Source organism: Nomascus leucogenys, chromosome 2 (genome assembly GCF_006542625.1).
Source record: "Nomascus leucogenys isolate Asia chromosome 2, Asia_NLE_v1, whole genome shotgun sequence".
Classification (NCBI taxonomy): domain Eukaryota; kingdom Metazoa; phylum Chordata; class Mammalia; order Primates; family Hylobatidae; genus Nomascus; species Nomascus leucogenys.
Genome location: NC_044382.1, coordinates 77,685,434 through 77,704,758, shown reverse-complemented (window position 1 = coordinate 77,704,758; position 19,325 = coordinate 77,685,434). Strand labels below are relative to the sequence as shown.

The 19,325-nt window shown below is 50.1% G+C and overlaps 1 protein-coding gene across 1 annotated transcript in view; it reads right to left on the bottom strand.

Moving 5' to 3' along the window:
- The window catches only part of GTF3C1 (general transcription factor IIIC subunit 1), a 90,722-nt gene that overhangs the window by 37,804 nt on the left and 33,593 nt on the right, over positions 1 to 19,325 (bottom strand). The window contains exons 7-13 of the mRNA XM_030799353.1: positions 13,589 to 13,741; positions 10,354 to 10,469; positions 8,657 to 8,966; positions 7,711 to 7,928; positions 4,657 to 4,793; positions 3,045 to 3,198; positions 176 to 279 (exon numbers count right to left, since the gene is read on the bottom strand). Of these exons, the coding sequence (XP_030655213.1) occupies positions 176 to 279; positions 3,045 to 3,198; positions 4,657 to 4,793; positions 7,711 to 7,928; positions 8,657 to 8,966; positions 10,354 to 10,469; positions 13,589 to 13,741 (1,192 nt within the window). The remainder of the gene's footprint in view (positions 1 to 175; positions 280 to 3,044; positions 3,199 to 4,656; positions 4,794 to 7,710; positions 7,929 to 8,656; positions 8,967 to 10,353; positions 10,470 to 13,588; positions 13,742 to 19,325) is intronic.

Genomic DNA, 19,325 nt, shown 5'->3' with positions numbered 1-19,325 from the left:
ACCATTAGGACTAAATTGGTCCTTATTGAGACTAGGAGATCATGAACCATGAACTCCAAACCAACAAATTCACTGATCCATGCAGGTATAAAGAAAGGGCTCTTCTGGATTGCTGTAGGCTGACACACAGGCCTGGCAGCCTTGCTATGGGCTCTTCCCAGGCGCCTCCACTTGCCTGTTGGCTGTGCTTGAATTGGAGATCCGGAAGCGGACCTGCTCAATGGCACTTCTCACCAGAGGGTCGTTCTGGTCCATGGACGGGTGCACCACCAGATCCACCTGGAGAGAGAGGTTGGAGCATCCCACAGGGTGAGGGAAGAGCTGAGGAAGACTTGGCTCCACAAGTCGATTCCTAGTGGAACCTCAGTCATATCTGTTTTCATTAACATTTCCAAAACACAATTAGGAGATCGAAACAAAATTTGTTGCTGAACAGTTTGCTGGTACAGCTACTGGCGGCGAAATTCCTCAAGTGACCAAGTGATCAGGCTCTGCCATGGGTGCCGGGGCTGCTCAGCCCCACTGAGGAATCTGGCCTGGACACAGAGCCGTCCCCCTGCAAGTCCCTCACTGGGCTGTCACAGCCCACTGGTCTCTGTTGCTACCTGGTGGGCTGCTCCGTGCCCTCTTCCCACTATCTGAGAATTTCCCAGTTGCTCGTGAGTCCTGAGGGCTTCCATCTGGAAAAGGTAAGCGGCTTTCATTAATCTACCCTTGCTGAGAGTGCCGTCATGGGACTCCTGCCAGGCGCACGTCCAAACAAACCGGCAGAGGATTTAGAGCTGCTTTTGTTGTTTTACCTTTTCCGAGCTACTGAAGCTCAACAGTTAAGGTGGTTATCATTTCATGAGAGATACACAGGATGTAAAACAGACTGTGTGGAAGGGAAGTAACTTGAATGCCCAACAGGGAGAGGTGGAGTGGGGCAGGGTGTGTGTGAGCACACCAGCCATGTTGTGGCAGGTGAGGATGGCCAGGCCCCCAGGGAGCCAGGCTTCTTGCCTGTCTCTGCTGAGGCCAGGGACAGCAATGTCAGGCTGTCTGAGCATCCACTCTGGCCAGCAGCTTCATGCTGAACATGGGCTCAGAAAGATCTGGAAACAGGGGGCAGGAAGCAACGTCTAGACAAGGGCTCCCGAATGCCACACTTGGCTCATTTTCTCCCAATCCTCATTTGTGAAATAAGGCCCACCCCGCCCCCACCCCCAACCAGCAGCTTTGTGGTTTTGTGAAGCTCAAATGAGACGCAGTAAGGCAACATTTCAGAGAATTCAAAGGCAAGGAAGAAATATACAGCATTCACATTGCCCCACTTTCCGGGCAAGACACAGGAGCAAAGGCAAAAGACTGACACAGGCGCACCAGCTCCAGCTCACATGGCCCCAGCAGATCAAAGGCTGCCAGCAGCACATGCTCTGGGTGCCAGAGAAAGTCCTGCCTGGAAACCTACGCTGGTACTAGAGTCACATGCACACGACGGAAGCCCTTTCCAGCCGGAAAAAACAGCTACTGTAGTGGGACCTTGTGGCAAGAGGCCTGGGCACTTTCATTTTTGAGGTTATGTGGCCCCCCATGCTTACCCGCTGCCCCCATCCCTCGCCCACTCCCTCCAGCAATGCCTGGAGACACAGCTGATGCCTATGCCTGCCTGTCTCTCCCTAACCCTAGACTGGAAGGTGGGGGGGGGTTACTGTCTTCAGTGACTGCACTCTTTGAAGATCAACAGAAATCGAAGGCACTGCTACTACCGGGCTGCAGTTTTTCTTGGCCTTCACTGAGAGAGGTCAGCACAGGAACCCACTGCTCAGGGAACAAGTGGCAGGCTGGTGGGGGAGTGGGGAGCAGGGGGCCAGGGGACATTATTGTTTTATTTTAAAAATACTTATAGCAGATATAAAAACTGATGAGAGCTGTCAATGTGGAAAGGATAGACACTGTTGTTTCTTAAGTTTTTTGTACTGCTCTGCAGTTTTCAAATTTCTCAAAAAATAAAAGCAGAAAAGCAAAAATGATCCTGCTAGCTTATTAAGAAAACAAAATATCAATGCAGAGCTTTCTTAAGGCAGAGATTTAAAATGCAGTCAGAAGAAAAGGTCAGGAAATTACGAGTGACTGTCCCCACACAACCATTCCCTTTGGCCCTGGTGCCTGGCTGTACCATCACAAATTACCCTGACCGTGAAAAACGTGTGCCTTAGAATGTCCGTGAAGCTGCTGAGCTACAGTTGCTATGGGAATGCATCCCTCCCAAATTTTAAATTTTACAGAAATAGGTATGTCGCCGGGCGCGGTGGCTCAAGCCTGTAATCCCAGCACTTTGGGAGGCCGAGGCGGGCGGATCACGAGGTCAGGAGATCGAGACCATCCTGGCTAACACAGTGAAACCCCGTCTCTACTAAAAATACAAAAAATTAGCCGGGCGTGGTGGCAGGCGCCTGTAGTCCCAGCTACTCGGGAGGCTGAGGCAGGAGAATGGCGTGAACCCGGGAGGCGGAGCTTGCAGTGAGCCGAGATCGCGCCACTGCACTCCAGCCTGGGGCACAGAGCAAGACTCCGTCTCAAAAAAAAAAAAAAAAAGAAATAGGTATGTCGAGGTAGAAGAGATGTACTGCTCCCATCAGATAACCCGGCAGCATACCCTCACTGACTCGATGCCATCGCTTCCTCTGGGATGTTGCCTCAGCTCTCCAAGGAAAACATTCTTGCTGCTTAGTCTAAATTTCCCACCTAAATGTTATTTCATTTGTCCCGCAATGACTGAACTTCAGTATGCCTCCGCCTGCCTTCTGCTTCTTCAAGGCTGACCGCAGGGCTGGATGCCTGCGCAGCTGCTGCTTGGAGTTGACATGCTTTACAATCCTACCAAGTTTTTGCTCTCTTCTGTTTCCAGCTAACCCGTATTCCCCCAATCAGGAGGCATAATGGGAAATTCCAAGTCACTGGTAATAAAGCAACTACCAGGACACAGCAATGACAAGAGAAGCTAGACAAAAACTTCCAACAGCACGAGGCTGGCTCTGGGCATCGGGGGAGGCCCTGGTTACCTTCTTCTTGATGCCATCTTGAATGACGGTGGTCCGATACAATCGCAAGAGACCTTCCTCAGACAGGTTCCGCACCAAGCGGACAATGGACTTCTTGCAGCACTTGGTGGACACGCCTTCCTGCTTCTCCTGATCCATGATCATCTTCTGAATCCTAGGCATCACAAAATAAGCAGATAACACTCCCAATCTCAACGTGGAAGGCCTTCCTCAGCCCAGGCAACAGGGACATGCCTCATGGTACCCAACAGAAACAGGGAAGGATCAAAGGGGGTTTCCCCATCCTGGAAAGAATGATTTCTTGGGACGTTAATGATTGTTTCCCTCTGTGGCAAATGTATCAGGTAAGGACAAGCCACCAAAGACAGCAGCTCCACAGCTGAGCCTTTCACTGGCAACTCAAGAGACTACGATTTGAGATCATGATGGCAGGGAAACTGGGCACCTTGATAGAAACCTGTCTTCACCAAGTCGAATGCTAATCTAACACCCAGATAAGGGCTGCTCTGGTTTATCACTAGCCCCTAAGATCTGAAGTGCGTTTTGTCTTCTCTCTGGATACATCTTCCTCTAGGTCTTACTGAGTCACTATGGTGATCCTTCTAGATCACTGATCATAGAATGCAGGGCCAGTGGGCGTGGTGGCTCACGCCTATAATACCAGCACTTTGGGAAGCCAAGATGGGCAGATCACTTGAGGTCAGGAGTTCGAGACCAGCCTGGCCAACATGGTGAAACCCCATCTCTACTAAAAATACAAAAATTAGCCAGGTGGGTGCCTGTAATCCCAGCTACTCAGGAGGCTGAGGCAGGAGAATTGTTTGAACCCAGGAGGTTGCATCATGTACTCTAGCCTGGGTGTCAGAGTGAGACTCCATCTCAAAAAAAAAAAAAAGAAAAGAAAATAGAATGCAGGGTCAAAAGGGACATTAGGAACACCTAGTTAAACCTCTCATGGCTCAGAGGCGAACAAGGTGACAGTGTGTGCAGATGGTCCCTACCCCCTCCCATTCAGTCCTCGTTAGACACGGAGTATGAGGAAGAAGCCATGTCCCTGATGGAGGGTAAGGCTCCTCCTCACCAAGTGGCTCTCACATTGGGTGCCTCAGAAGCCTTAAAGATGCCACCCAGGAGGTGGTGGTGATGGGAGCTTACAAGAACCATATCAGAGTTCAGAGCCTCTACTCCATCCCAAACACAGAAGCTCTACTTGTGTCTCTTGTTTTTTCTCCTCCAGAAGACTCTATTTGCGCAAAATGCACCACAGAGAACTAAAAGTCTGGAAGTAACGCTACTACCCGCTTAAGTGTCTCCATAGCCCTTCTGGAGCAACCATCTTCCAGGTAAGGAAAAGACAAACACACTTTCCCTGTGACTTCTGCTTCCTGCTCAGTCATTTTCTTTCTGTCTAGCATGCTGATATTCCTCAGTATCTGCTCCTTTTGAATAAGAGTAAACTCTAAATCCTCCCTACTGCAAAAGAACGAGATGCGAATCTACACAGTGGGACAGAGATTTGAATGCCCCTCAGTGGTGTCCGTGGCTTGTGATGACCAACTGGTAGGAGGATTACTGTTAGTGCAAGCAGACAGACAGACGGACAGCTCCTTACGTGAATAAACTCTCGATTAAGCGAAGATTGGTGACAGCTTCTATGATCAGATTCCTGCGTTTCAGCAGTCGGTAAGTTTCGTGTGGTTTGTCTTGGCCTGAGCTGTGCCTCCCAGTCTTCAGGGAACTGCTACTCTCCTAGAACAGAGACCGAAAGCACAAGATGCAATGGGCTCGGCAAGGCCTGGGGGACAAGCACCACTCCTGTGGGTGCACTGGCCCTCTTCAAGAAACTTCTACTCCCATCTTTCAAGAAGGGAAGCCAAGCAGCCTGTTCTCCTACACAGAATCCCACTACTCTACCATCTCAATGCTTTGAAAATCAAAGACATTGGCCAGCGGAGGACCCCGGGCCACTTTATGAAGGTCAGCTGGTTTCAGGACAGAAATCAGAGGCATCTACTCCAGCAACTCCTGAAAAGGTGGAAGGTGTCCCCTCAATTCCCCCTTGGTTCTCCCATAGAGGAATGGAAGAAACTGACGTACGGACAATTACATGCCAGGTATTGTTGGGCTTTTTTCATCAAAAACTCTTAACACTTTTATCATCATAGTTCCCATTTTACAGAAGAAGAAACCAGGGCTCTGTGTGGCTAACTTTCCAGGGTCTCATGGGGAGTGAACATGCCAGGATGGGGCCTCGGACTCCAGATGGAAGAAGCCAGGGAAGTCTCTGGGCAAAAAGTGACATGAGGTAGAGGGGGGCTCTTGAGTTCAGAAGAGGTTTCCTTGAGGAAAATTAGGATGAGTGGATCTGTGCTTCCTCTTCTATCCCCGCTTAATTGTCTACTTCTCTCGTAATGCCTTTCTCTCTTAATGAGCTTAAAATGAACCTGTTTCACCCAACACTGGATCAAAATCTGAAAGCCCAAAGGTGAACCCTATATGGAAAAGAAATCCTAACTCTAATACACATCTTGTGACTCACTGGACCCAAGTCAATGCCTTATGGTAGCCCCAGGGCATGTTCTGCTTGTCACCTCCCAGCTTGGAGTAGCACTTTCAGGAAATGAGAAAGCGCCCAAGGCGGTCACTCGGTGATGGTGCCTGAATGGCCAGGCCCCAGCCCACTTCCCTGCCCACTGTGGGAGCTCCCGGCAAGACACAGTTCTTTGCTGAAGGGGGAAAGAATCAAAGATTCAAGAAGAGTCCCAAGAGGGGCAGAAAGTCTTTTGTTCACCCTCGTGTTTCAGGGTGAAAAGTTTGGGGGAAAACCACGTGAGTCAATCTAGCCAGTTTCCATGGGGCTGCTGGACAGCAAAGAGAACGTGCTCTGCCAAGAGCCTCCCTGCAAACAGTGGGTGCCATTCTTCTCAGCAAGGACACGGGGAGGACCACGGTGCTGCCATTACTCTGGGAATGGACTTCCATCAGAGAGAGGAAGAGCTGAACTAGGAAACAAGCCAGGGACTTTAAGACCTGGTGGGAATGCACAGAGGTGCAAAGGGGATGGCAGGGGGAGGAAGGCAGGTGGGACTCTAGGGGAGCTGCTGGGCTTCACTGCTGGCAGGCCCGGCCTCCCTGGTTAGAAACAATGCCAATCCTGACTCCATAGAGAGTTGTGGCAGCCAATGAACAGAAAAGGCCTGAAAGGGTCTAGAAAAAAATCAACGCCACACCCCATCACCTCTGCCATAGGAACACTTCCAAAGCACAAGCCTCCATTCCAGAAAGGGAGAAGCGGCGTAGGGTAGGGACCGCGCAGGCAAGTTACTCCATCCTAGGGGCCTCGCTTTCCTCTCACATACCAAAGCTGACATTGACCTTACAGGGCTGAATGAAACAGCAGTGGCCAGGCGCAGTGGCTCACACCTGGAATCCCAGCACTTTGGGAGGCTGAGGCGGGAGGATCACTTGAGCCCAGGAGTTTGAGATCAGCCTGGGCAACATGATGAAACCATCTCTACAAAAAAATACAAAAATTAGCCAGGCACAGTGGCATGTGCCTGCAGAAGAGGAAACCTGCAGTCCCAGCTACTCAAGAGGCTGAAGCAGGAGGATCACTTGAGCTCAGGAGGCGGAGGCTGCAGTGAGCCGAGCTCACACCACTGCACTCCATCCTGGGCACCACAGCAAGACTCTGTCTCAAAAAAATTAATTAATTAAAAAAATACATAAAGAAACAGCAGCAACACCATCAAAAGCCACCCCAGATCATGCATCTACTCCGTGCTAGGCGCCTCGTTCTCTACTCAGTGTTTCCAAAATACAGGGGGTGGCACTGGTAGTGTCTGAGGTACTGTTATGTCACAAGTGTTGACATGGCATTAGGTGAACCGAATCACATAATGGGAAAGACATTCCTTATCAACTGTCTTTTAATCCTTCCAATTATATTGATGAAAGTACTGGTTTGACTTCACTGTGTCTTTAACTCCTTGATATATAACAGTAACTGGCTGGAATGTACTAATACAGTTTTGACTTTATTGTATCTATTCTATGATTACTTTCCTTTTTATGACAAATGATATTGGCCATTTATCTAAAGCAGAGTTTCTCCACCTTGCCAGTGCTGACATTTGGGCCAGGAAATTCTCTGCTGTGAAGCACTGTCCTGTGTATTGTAGGATGTTCAACAGCATTCTAACCTCTCCCGATTGGATGCCAGTAGCAGCCCCTCCCTAAGTGTGGCACTGAGAACTGTCTCCAGATATTGCCAAATGTCTCCTATGGGTAAATGCCAATCCTGACTCCATAGAGAGTTGTGGCATCCAATGAACAGAAAAGGGGTAAAACTGGGTAAGAACCATTGATCTAAATTAGGCATACAGGTTTCCCTCTAAAATAAATCTAATTGAAAAGAATAAGCTGTTGGAAATGAATAAGCCACTGGGTGGATAACCATGCAGGCAATCTCTGCGTAGGGCCCAGGCCGCGTGAGGGTGGTGTGTAAATAAGCACAGCGCTACTGCCTGGGAAGCACAGGCAGGCCTCGGCATGCAGCACTCTCGCTGTGGGTGATTCCACTGTGATCATGTGATTCCTAAGCACAGAAACGATGAGGCTACGGGCTCCTTCTCGGAGACAACTCCCTCCCTCTGCATGCACTGACCTTTGGGTTTTCCACCCGGACCTCCTCGATCACAGCTATGTCACCACTGTTGCTGTCCGCACAGTGGGAGACAAAGGACACGTTGGGTTCTGAGACGCTGCTGGTATCTAAGAGGTTGTCCCTGCTGGTAAGGCTCTGGCAGGCTCTCTCTTCAGCAGCTCCTGGGAAGGAGGGCGGCTGCTTTTTCAATGGGTGTAGGTTTACAACTTTCCACCCACCTGTGGTGGAGGGAAGAGATAGAACAAATCAAGGGGGAGGCCAGGAGGGCATTCATGCTTGGCAGTCAGACCAGACCCACACAGGCCAAAGGATTCTGCTGAGAGTCAGTTGAAAGGTGAGGGAAGTGGACCAGCAGCAGCTTGGGCCTCTCCTTCTGGCCTCTCATCTGCAGCAGGGTTTCTCCACCTGGCCAGTGCTGATGTCTGGGCTGGGTAATTCTCTGCTGTCAGGGGCTGTCCTGTGTATTGTAGGATGTTAAACAGCATCCTGGCATCTACCTACAAAATGCCAGTAAGAGTCCCTCCCTAAGCTGGACATTTAACGATGTCCCCAGGGAGCTCAGAGCTGGGTACCAGATTTGCAAACGTGTCATCAGCACCACTCTCTATGCATTTAAAAAGTTTTCTATAACTAAACTAAAAACTTGGAGGAGTCTTAGACTGTTGGAGGGAAGCGGGCAGAGGAAGCTTATGAAATTCCATCCTTTAACAGTAAAAACAAGCAAACAAAACATGTGCCGTGAAGAAATGATTTGCAAGCAGCCAGGAGATACCACAGGACCCTCTCCTCCAAACCCATGATGATGTGGTACAAGTGACAGCGTCAGGCCTCTCATTAGGACGGTACCAAGGGCAACCGCAGGTGTTTGCTTAACTGAAGGGGTGTTTCTTGCAGGTGCCCAGTAGTGCAGTGCACGCAGCCCCTGCCCACCCCACGTGCTCCCTACCCTTGGTTGGGGTGGAGTGATGAGGCTGGGTCTTGGGCCGGAGGTTCGCAGAGGCTCTTGTGTCCTTCTGGGACCCTCTGCCTCTCCGCTTGCTGCTGCTCCTCTCCTCCTCACTGTCCGACTCAGAGAGGAAGGTGTCCTCGCCTTCAGGCAGAAGCGACTCCTCCTGCATAGACGCCAGGCTCACGGTGGTCAAGAGCTCACTGCGGGCCTTCTCTCTTTGGTACTGCCGGCTTAGGTCGCTCTCCTCTGCAAACACGCAGGAAATGTACTTGGTGGTTCGCTGCCGACCTTCGTCTTCCATGAATCCCTAGAGGGAATAAGATGTGTTTATCCCACTGCAAAGAGGGCATCATACCCACAGGGGTTCAGGTGGTCTGTGGCGTCTATTTCCTTATTGGCTTTCTTCTGTTTCTCCTGTCTTACTGCCTGGGCCCTGGGTTGGGCACCACTGATGCTCCCTCCAGGCTCTTCCTCTCTGTAATCCCCCGGTCTTCCTTCCACAGAGATCCTTCTCTGAAGTACAACCCTGAATGTGTGTCTGCTCTATGAGGCTATGAGCTTCTCAGGGACAGGGCCCTGACTTAACCTTCCATATAGCCCCAGTGCCTGGGACAGGACGTGGCCCACACAAAACGGACAGTAAGCAGCAAGCATTTGTGATGCAGACTGAAAAGTTAGACTGTGGAATGCGAGCTCCACTTAGCCGCTGCCATGAGGATTTGTGGACTGGGCATCAGTGATCCACACCCATTTTAACTTCTAGAACAGGACAAGGGGCTCTTTCCAGGGCCTTTGATAGGAAAAGAGTAATATCTAGGTACCACCACATGCCAGGGATGGGGCTAAGTGTGCTGTAGTCATTCACCCAACTATAATACTGCCTTCCAGCCAGATGACCAGATCGTGAGCAAGATGAGAGTGGCATGTCAGGGGCTGAGACCACAGGTCTGAATTACAAAAGAGTGCCAGACAGGCATAGCTGGCCAACTTGATGTCCCCAGGTGCCAGGCAAGTAACATGCATAAGGAGGGCCAAGTGGGGATGGTGGAACGCTGGAGAGCACTGCTTTGTCTGAAGCAGGTGGACAGAGAGTGGCCAGCCCCAGCTGACTGTCCCCACATGGGAGTAGGTTCCTGGGGTGGCCACATCACCTTCTGACTTTTTTTCTTTTTGAGATGGAGTTTCACTCTTGTTGCCCAGGTTGGAGCGCAATGGCACCAACTCAGCTCACTGCAACCTCTGCTTCCTGGGTCCAAGCAATTCTCCTGCCTCAGCCTCCTGAGTAGCTGGGATTACAGGCATGCACCACCAGGCCTGGCTAATTTTTTGTACTTTTAGTAGAGATAGGGTTTCACCATGTTGGCCAGGCTGGTCTCGAACTTCTGATGTCAGGTGATCCACCTGCCTTGGCCTCCCAAAGTGTTGGGATTACAGGTGTGGGCCACCATGCCCGGCTACTTTCTGACTTTTCAAAGCTGACAAGTCATTCAATTCTTAAAAAGTGAAGACAAACAGGAACTACAGTGAAGGCGAGACATAACATGGCTATGGACTGCACTCAGCCCCGGGGAGGCCATCTGCCTCCTTGACACAGATGTCAGGCCATCGAGTCTTCTGACTGAGATGCTCGCTTGCAAATACACTGCACGCATCTCCAAAGACAACGAGTGTTAGGGGAAGGCTCATGATGTTACCTTGACAACTTTGAATCTTTGAAGAAGTCGGCACAGCATTCTTGCTTCTAGTTTTCCCACATTCATAGCCACTCGGATTTCAGCTTGGGAAATTCCTTTTGTGCCTCTGCGCTCAACTGTGAGAAACAATACACATGAACCCAAACCGCTGCAAAGGAGCTGTTCTGCACAAGTCAGTTTCCAGCCTACTTTTTCAGCAGACATTTCAATGCTGTGAAATTAACAGACAGAACAAAACATACGCCATTTCTCTCCCTTATCCTCCCAAGCGTGCTTCCCTCCCAAGCCTCTGAGTAATATACTATACTAGGCTAGTAATACTAACAGCTAATGTTTGAATGCTTACTATCTTACAGCCCCACGTTAAAACACTAAATGTCAGGTGATCAACAGCTGAAATACTAAAATGCAGGAACCCAATAGGTTTTACCCAATGGCAGGAAATTAGCCCTTTCACATGAATGAACTGTTTCAGATAAATGAAATTGACCTCTTTAAGAAGCATCAAAATAATTTTTAATTCAGAACTTTTCTTAATGTGTATTCTTCATTTCCCAGTATTTCTTGATAGACACAGAGACATTGTGGACACTGACTACTGCACTGTCCCGTAAGAGTCATGCAAGCGAGGACTTTGAAAGGAAATGATATTCCTCAGCCCTGGAGTAAATGACTCGCAGACCACTGGCCCCCACTGGTGCTGTGTGTAGCTTGTCTACTCCTGGACTGTCACAAGCTGGTGTATGTCAGGATTGTGAGTATATCTGCCGCTCAGAGGCCCTTTAAATGCATCCTACTAAGCTGGAACTAAGAACTCCAGGAAGGAGCCGGCTTAGGAACTGGCAGGTGGGCAGGGAGTCCCAGCAGTAAAGCACACGAGCCGCAAGGCAGACTTGGTTGCAAAGCTCTTTGACTTTTCAGAAGTATCTTCCTCTTGGCTGGGTGCAGTGGCTCACACCTGTAATCCCAGCACTTTGGGAGGCCGAGGTGGGCGGATCACGAGGTCAGGAGATCGAGACCATCCTGGCTAACACGGTGAAACCCCGTCTCTACTAAAAATACAAAAAAATTAGCCTGGAGTGGTGGCGGGCGCTTATAGTCCCAGCTACTCAGGAGGCTGAGGCAGGAGAATGGCGTGAACCTGGGAGGCGGAGCTTGCAGTGAGCTGAGATCACGCCACTGCACTCCAGCCTGGGTGACCGAGTGAGACTCCATCTCAAAAAAAAAAAAAAAAAAAAAGAAGTATCTTCCTCTTTATTTCCTGATGCATCCATAGGCTTGAAGCTGCCTAGTAAAATCAGTCTGAATAAGGGAGGTTTTGCTATGTCATACACATATAAAAATAAGCAGCAGAATGAAGAGAGATGACTAGGATGTGTTCCTGTACTGATCTAGCAACATGCTAAAAAGTAGGGATGAAAGGGCTAGCCAGGTGCAGTGGCTCACGCCTGTAATCCCAGCACTTTGGGAGGCCAAGGCGGGCGGATCACCTGAGGTTAGGAGTTTGAGACCCGCCTGACCAGCATGATGAAACCTTGTCTCCACTAAAGAAATAGAAAATTCGGCTGGATGCTGTGGCTCACGCCTGTAACCCCAGCACTTTGGGAGGCCGAGGCAAGTGGATCACGAGGTCAAGAGATCGAGACCATCCTGGCTAACATGGTGAAACCCCGTCTCTACTAAAAATACAAAAAAATTAGTGGGGCATGGTGACGGGCGCCTGTAGTCCCAAGTACTTGGGAGGCTGAGGCAGGAGAATGGCGTGAACCCGGGAGGCGGAGCTTGCAGTGAGCTGAGATCGCACCACTGCACTCGAGCCTGGGCGACAGAGCGAGACTCCATCTCAAAAAAAAAAGAAATACAAAATTAGCCAAGCATGGTGGCACATGCCTGTGATCCCAGCTACTTGGGAGGCTGAGGCAGGAGAATAACTTGAACTTGGGAGGCAGAGGCTGAAGTGAACTGAAATGGCGCCACTGCACTCCAGCCTAGGCGACAGAGTCAAACTCCATCTCAAAAAAAAAAAATAGAAAAAAAAAAAAGAAAGAAAAAAGAAAGGGTTAAGGGCAGCATTTCCCCAGCTGTGTTGTGTGGAACCCATTCTGAGGGACATGAAGGGAGCTACCAAACAGCCCTCCAGAAAGGTTGGGCTGACCCAACAGCTCAATCAGATCCCCTGCAGCCGCTTCACCTTCTGCTCTGTCCTCCTCCCTGCATGGACCTGAGGCCACATCACCTACGACACTAGGTCACTGATGTCCTACACAGAATTTAGGGGACTTGGGGGAAGGGTTAGGAATGGGAGAGAATGTTTTCTTTGCCCATTCATCATAGATTCCGGGCCTGTGGTAACTCCAGACCAATCTTAGAAAACAACAGGTAGCTCTTAAACCTTTGAATAATAATAGTAATAGTTTTCTTCTTCTCAGTGCTTTCTATGCACCAGGCCCTATAGCAGCTCTTTTAATTTGATGTCATTTATCCTCATAATGTGCTAGGGTGGATGCTCTCACCATGTGATGGTTAACCTTAGGTGTCAATGGGACTGGATTAAGGGATACCCAGATCACTGGTCAGGTTTTATCTCTGGGTGTGTCTGTGATGGTGTTTCTGAAGGAGACTGGTGTGTAGCTCAGTGGACTAAGTGAGACAGATCTGCCCTCCATGCAGCCAGGCACCATCCAACCAGCCAGGGGCCCAGACAGAACAAGAAGCCAGAGGAAGGCGAAATTGCCCTGTCTCTCTTCTGGAGCTGCAGCCCCCTCTTCTGCTGCTCTTGGCCATCAGAACCCAGGCTCTCCAGCCTTAGGTAACTGGGACCTGCCCCCACGGCTTCCCTAGTTCTGATGCTTCCCTGGGCCTCCAGCTCGCAGACAAGTTAGTGCGACTTCTCAGCATTCATAATTGCACGAGCCAATTACCTTAATAAGCTCCCTCTCATATATCTATGCTTATTTTTCCTACTGATTCTGTATCTCTGGAGAACTCTAAGACACCTGCTTTTACAGATGAGGAAACGGGACTCAGAGACCTCATTAAAGTCATATGGCTAAGTGGCAGAGCAAGGATTCAAACTCCAACCTGACCTCGAAGCCTAAACCCTTCTGGGGAACCAAGGCACTTCCCATTGTATTACATTCTCTATAGCAGAGCTCTCTCTCCACATGTGGGCAAAGTGCTTCTTGACTCAATTTCTCGGGAACCATATCCAAGCTGGCATGGGAACAAGACTTACTGAGGTCGTAGGTCTGTGTGAGCATATCCCGCTCGAACACGATGTCCACTGGAGGCACTGTCTTGGAGATGACCTCCTCGTCCTCGTCATCGTCATGGTCATTCCGTTTAAATTCCTTCAGCAGCTTGAGGCACCGAACCATGACGTCGGTCCCTGGCAACACAAGCACGGGTTTTCTAGCAATGAGTGAAAGCAGCGCTGTGTGGGGGAGGTGAGGGGTTCCGAAATATCACAGCATGTGTCGGCAGAGACAGAGATCCCCACAAAGGTCACACACATCACCATGTCTGGACTTTTAAAAATGGCTCATCTTGGGCCACAAGACCTGAAAATGTATTCCATAAAGCTGCTTTTTGTTTTTAGAAGAATCAGTGAAGAAAGCAATGCAAATGGAAGGAATAACGAGGTGCTATTAGTCCTGTTAAATCAATAGTCGCCTTCTCCTGCTGGAGACCAGCTCCGTGACAACAGGAGACGTGCCTGTCTCTTCCTATTCCCTTCCCAGCACCCAGGACACGGCCCACACTCAGGAGGCACACAAGCAGTATTTGCCAAAAGGATGAAAAACATCTTTTTCCTTTTAAGCTAATACTCTGCCAGTAAGGTGTGGCAGCAGTGTAAACGAGCTGTATAACCCTTCTAGAGCATTTCAAGGGGACTTTATAATGATTCCAAGTGTAAACATTTATTCCAAGAAAACAACTCAAAAAGAGGCAAAGCCTATCAGTACTAATAGGTCTACTACGGCACTCTTTATAGCATCAGAGCGATCTTATGCGTACTACAAAAAAACCAGCAACGGGGGTAGAGGGGTGGCATACCTACCAGCCACCTCACTTTCTGTGGACTAGTGTGTACATTCAAATCATCACACTGTGTGATGCATCTACATTGCAACCTACAAAAGTAAAACGTGAAAAAAATAACAAACTTGTGCCTACGGCTATAACAAGAGAACGATATATGTATATGTAGGTAAGAACTAGAAAAGGTACAAGGAAAAATGGGGACTTCTTGATACTTGACATGAGCTAACTCATTTGGTCCCAACAACCCTCGGATGAAGACGCTAAGGAACAGAGGGGTTGAATAACTTGTCCAAGCTCCTGACAGCTTGTAAGTGACGGGAAAAATGACTCAGTCAGGGTCATAGGTCTCCAACATGAACACCAAGATATCCTGTGATACACAACAACCTGGAGTGGGACAACCACCCTGTAAAGATGTTCACGTCTTCATCCCCAGAACCTGTGAACATGTTGCCTTCCATAGCCAAAGGGACTTTGCATAAGTGATTAAATTAAGGCATTGTGGATTTTTGAGGGTCACTGTTGCCAGGGTGAAGTTAAGAATTTTGAGGTAAGATTATCCTCTATTATCTGGGTGGGCTCAATGTAGTATCATAGAGTCCTTAGGCTGGGCATGGTGGCTCACATCTGTAATCTCAGCACTTTGGGAGGCCAAAGCGGGGAGGATCGCTTGAGCCCAGGAGTTCAACACCAGCCTTGGCAACACAGCAAGACCCAACTCTACAAAAAATTTTTAAAATCGGCCAGGTGTGGTAACATGTGCCTGTAGTCCCAGCTACTCAGGAGGCTGAAGTGAGAGGATTGCTTGAGCCTGGGAGGTCGAGGTTGCAGTGAGCCAAGCTCGCACCACTGCACTCCAGCCTAGGTGACAGAGTGAGACCCTGTCTCAAAACAAAACACTAAACAACAACAACAAAAAGTCATTAAGAAGAGAGAGGCAGTAGGATCAGAGTGAGAGACTGGAAGATGATACACTGTTAGATCTGAAGACAGAGGAAGGGACCACAACCCAGGGAATGCAGGTGCCTCCTAGAAACTAAAAAAGGCCAGAGAATGAATTCTCTTCTAAAGCCTCCAGAAGGAACACTGCCCCGCAAACATCTTGATTTTACCCCAGTGAAAGCCATTTCAGATAGCAATAAATCTGTATGGTTTGAAGTCACTAGGTTGGTGGTAATTTGTTACAGTAGTCATAAGAATAACAGGGACAGGCCGGGCGCGGTGGCTCACGCTTGTAATCCCAGCACTTTGGGAGGCCGAGGCGGGCGGATCACGAGGTCAGGAGATCGAGACCGTGGTGAAACCCCGTCTCTACTAAAAATACAAAAAAATTAGCCAGGCGTGGTGGCTGGCGCCTGTAGTCCCAGCTACTCGGAGAGGCTGAGGCAGGAGAATGGCGTGAACCCCAGAGGCGGAGCTTGCAGTGAGCCGAGATTGCGCCACTGCACTACAGCCTGGGCGACAGAGCGAGACTCCGTCTCAAAAAAAAAAAAAAAAAAAAAAAAGAATAACAGGGACAGCTTCTCCACCAGCTTTCATCAGCACATCGATGCACAGAATCCTGGGTGCCACAGCAAGGAGTGGGCACTGACGCTGGCCCTGGAGCCCAGCCCTCTAGGACAGGACCCTGCCCATGAAGTGTGAAATGCCATCCCCAACAGCACAGAAGACTGAGGTCCGAGGAAAGTCAGGCCCAACCACCTTCACTCAAGCAGGAGGTTCTTCTGTGGGCAGAGCATGTGGCTTGCAGGTGAAGTTCACAAATAAGCATCTCAGGGCCTGGAACTCAGGAGATGCCTGGAACTCAACAGACCTCAGGAGATACTCTAGGAGGGGCCAGTCTAGGGCAAGCGGCCAGCAGAAGTGGTCCCCAGGTACAAACCTGGTGCTGACCCCTCCACTCCTCACAGCAACAGAAAGTCCCCCAGGGCACGGCTTTTCATTAGAGGCAACCTAAGGCCCCGGTGCAGGCCTGGAGCCTCGGCTTCTGCTGGCTCCCTGCCGGGGCTCCTGCCGTCCCTCTTGGCTCTGCCCTGTGCTCCAGACCCCTGCCCAGCCCTCTATTGCAATCTCTCTCTATCAGAATGGGAGGCTTAAGCAATCCAGAGGGGAAGTATGGGGACAAGGGGACTCTCGGGACTGTGGACATGAGCAAGAACTATCTGAAGGCTCGGGCACTGGGACAGGGTTGCCTGCCAGGCTCCCTTTCTACAAGCAGCACCTCTAGCAGCTGGTGGTCAACACACCCAGCACACAGGAAGACAAGACCACCACACCATTCCCCCCAAGACTGTCCTCTAGACAAGCCCCTCCCAACCCCCACCCCACCATGCTGCTCACATGAGCAACCTACTGCTCCTAATAACACTACAACCATTTATCCAGTACTACATCCCGGATGCTGTCCTAGGCTCCCTGTGTGCCCTACGAACTGACCCTTACCATAGCCTGAGGAGGTAAGGGTGATCATTCCAGTCCCACATGAGAACACTAAGGACCTGAGAAATTCACACAAACAAATGCCCCTTTGCCAGTGAGAAGGTGGCATTTACCAGGCAGTCTGGCTCCAAAGCCCAGGCTCTAAACCTTTGGTTTAGACACCCCTGATTCAAAATATCCCTGTGACTGAGAATAGATGAGTGACACAGCGCCAGGAACACTGGCTTCTGCCTGAGCAGCAGCACGACACAGCACTTGGTGGAGTCAGACCCGAGGCGCCCTCAGCCAGTGGCCCAGCGCTATTTCTTCTCCTTTTAAACTTCCTTAAGAGGCTAATTAGCTAGGAAAAGATACACAGGACAGCCCTCAAAATAAACACGGGTGGAAGACAAGACAGTACTAGTAAACTCATGACTTCAGTGGGCAAAAAAGAGAAAAAGCCTCATAGTCTTCAAAGCTTCTGATCTTGGCTGGGAGCAGTGGCTCACGCCTGTAATCCCAGCACTTTGGGAGGCCGAGGTGGGCAGATCATTTGAGGTCAGGAGTTTGAGACCAGCCTGGGCAACAGAGCAAGACTTCATTTCCATAACAAATACAAAAAATTAGCTATAGGCTTTGGAGGTGTGCATCTGTAGTCCCAGCTACTCGGAAGGCTGAAGCAGGAGGATTGCTTGAGCCCAGGAGTTTGAGGTTGCAGTGAGCTATGATCACACCACTGCACTCCAGCCTGGGCAACAGTGAGACCCTGTTTCAAACAAAACAAAACACAGCAAAAAAAACAAAAAAAACCCTTCTTTTCCCACCAAGTTGGTTCACTGTCCTCACGTCTCTACTAGTGGAGCAACTGACATCCATCCCATCACAGCCTCCAACAAATGGCACAACTACCTCCTGAATAAATGTTCAGAGGGAAGGTAGGGATGAACTTGGGCTCCAGAGCCAGGCAGAGAAGTGTTTCCATCTCAAGTTCCATAGCTCCCCATGTCTGTGACTTTGAGGAAATTATTGAGTATGACTCTTTGTTTTCCGATCTGCAAAATGGGATGACAGTGTTCTCTGTCTCACGGGGTTAATGTTAGCATGGCTGAGACAACATCTGTACAGAGGCTGGCATGGAGCAATCCCTCAACATGACCACCCAGCACTTGCTGGGAGCCAGGCACCATGCCAAGGGCGGTACATGAATTAACCCATAAAATCCCACAACCCCAAGGCAGGCAGGCCCCTGTAAGCTCCATTTCACAGATGCGGAAGCTAAGGCACTTGCTCAAAGTGATGGCGCTATGGAGTGGCAGAGCTAGGATGTCAGTCAGCCCAGGCTGCCAGCCTGCAGTGGATGTGCTCGGCCAGTAGGGGAGTTATTCTGAATAGTACCACCAGCACCTAGCACAGGGCAGAGGCATGACAAACATGAGTGGCATTCAAGGTGGCAGGCCCCCCCTTATTGTGGGATAAGCCCCAAACTGCCCTCTGGTCATGATGGCTTGACTCCTAGAGACTTGTGCGAAGGCGCCCCCCTGCTCTGGTTCTGAGCATGAGGCTCAGTTGTTGGCCATGGAGGCTGAGGGCGATGCCGGAGGACTATGAGCTGTTCTGTGCAACCACAATAGGCATCGTCAGCCCCAGGACCCACAAGGCACCCGTGACCCGGAGCGGGTGCTGTGGGTGGGCCACAGCTGAGGCTGGGCCCAGCGTGAGGCAGCTGTGCTTCCAGGCCTGGAGTGACTCTTCGGATATTTTGGCCATGGGATCTGCGGCTCTGCCTGCCCCACAGGGCATAGCTGATTTCTCTGCTGTGAATCCCAACTGCGCTGACTCTCTTCTGTATCCGCCCGGCAAGTAAGCCCTGTTTTATTTACCCAAGCTGTGTCTGGCTCTGCTCTTTCACAACATGCCAATCACAGACATATTTTCCTTTCCCCATGCCGTCACATATATATATATATTTTTTCTTTTGAGACAAAGTCTCGCTTTGTCGCCCAGGCTGGAGTGTAGCAGCACAATCACTGCAGCCTCGAACTCCAGGGCTCACAGGGTCCTCCCACCTCACCTCCGAGTAGCTGGGACTACAGACATACACCACCACACTCAGATCTTTTTTTTTATTTGTTGTAGAGACGGGATCTTGCTATGTCACCTAGGCTGGTCTAGAACTTCAGGTCTCAAGTGACATTCTTACCCTGGCCTCCCAAAGTAGTGGGTTATAGTCATGGGTCACTGAGCTAAGCCTAGTGCACATCTTTCCTTTGGAAAACCTTGTGCTGGAGAGGCAGTCCAGCACCGTGGTGGGGAAGCCAGACTCTCTGCCACAGAGCTGGCTGTGAGCCCTGCTGCTGTGTCGGGTGGGCCTGGACAAGATGGCTGACCTCCCTCAGCCTCAAGTGTCTTGCCTGAAAACTAGGGCTGGTGACAGTGTTTAGCCTTGTGGGGAGAACCGTAACAGATTAGGCAGGTAAACGATGAAACAGTGTAGTGTGTGCCTTGTGATT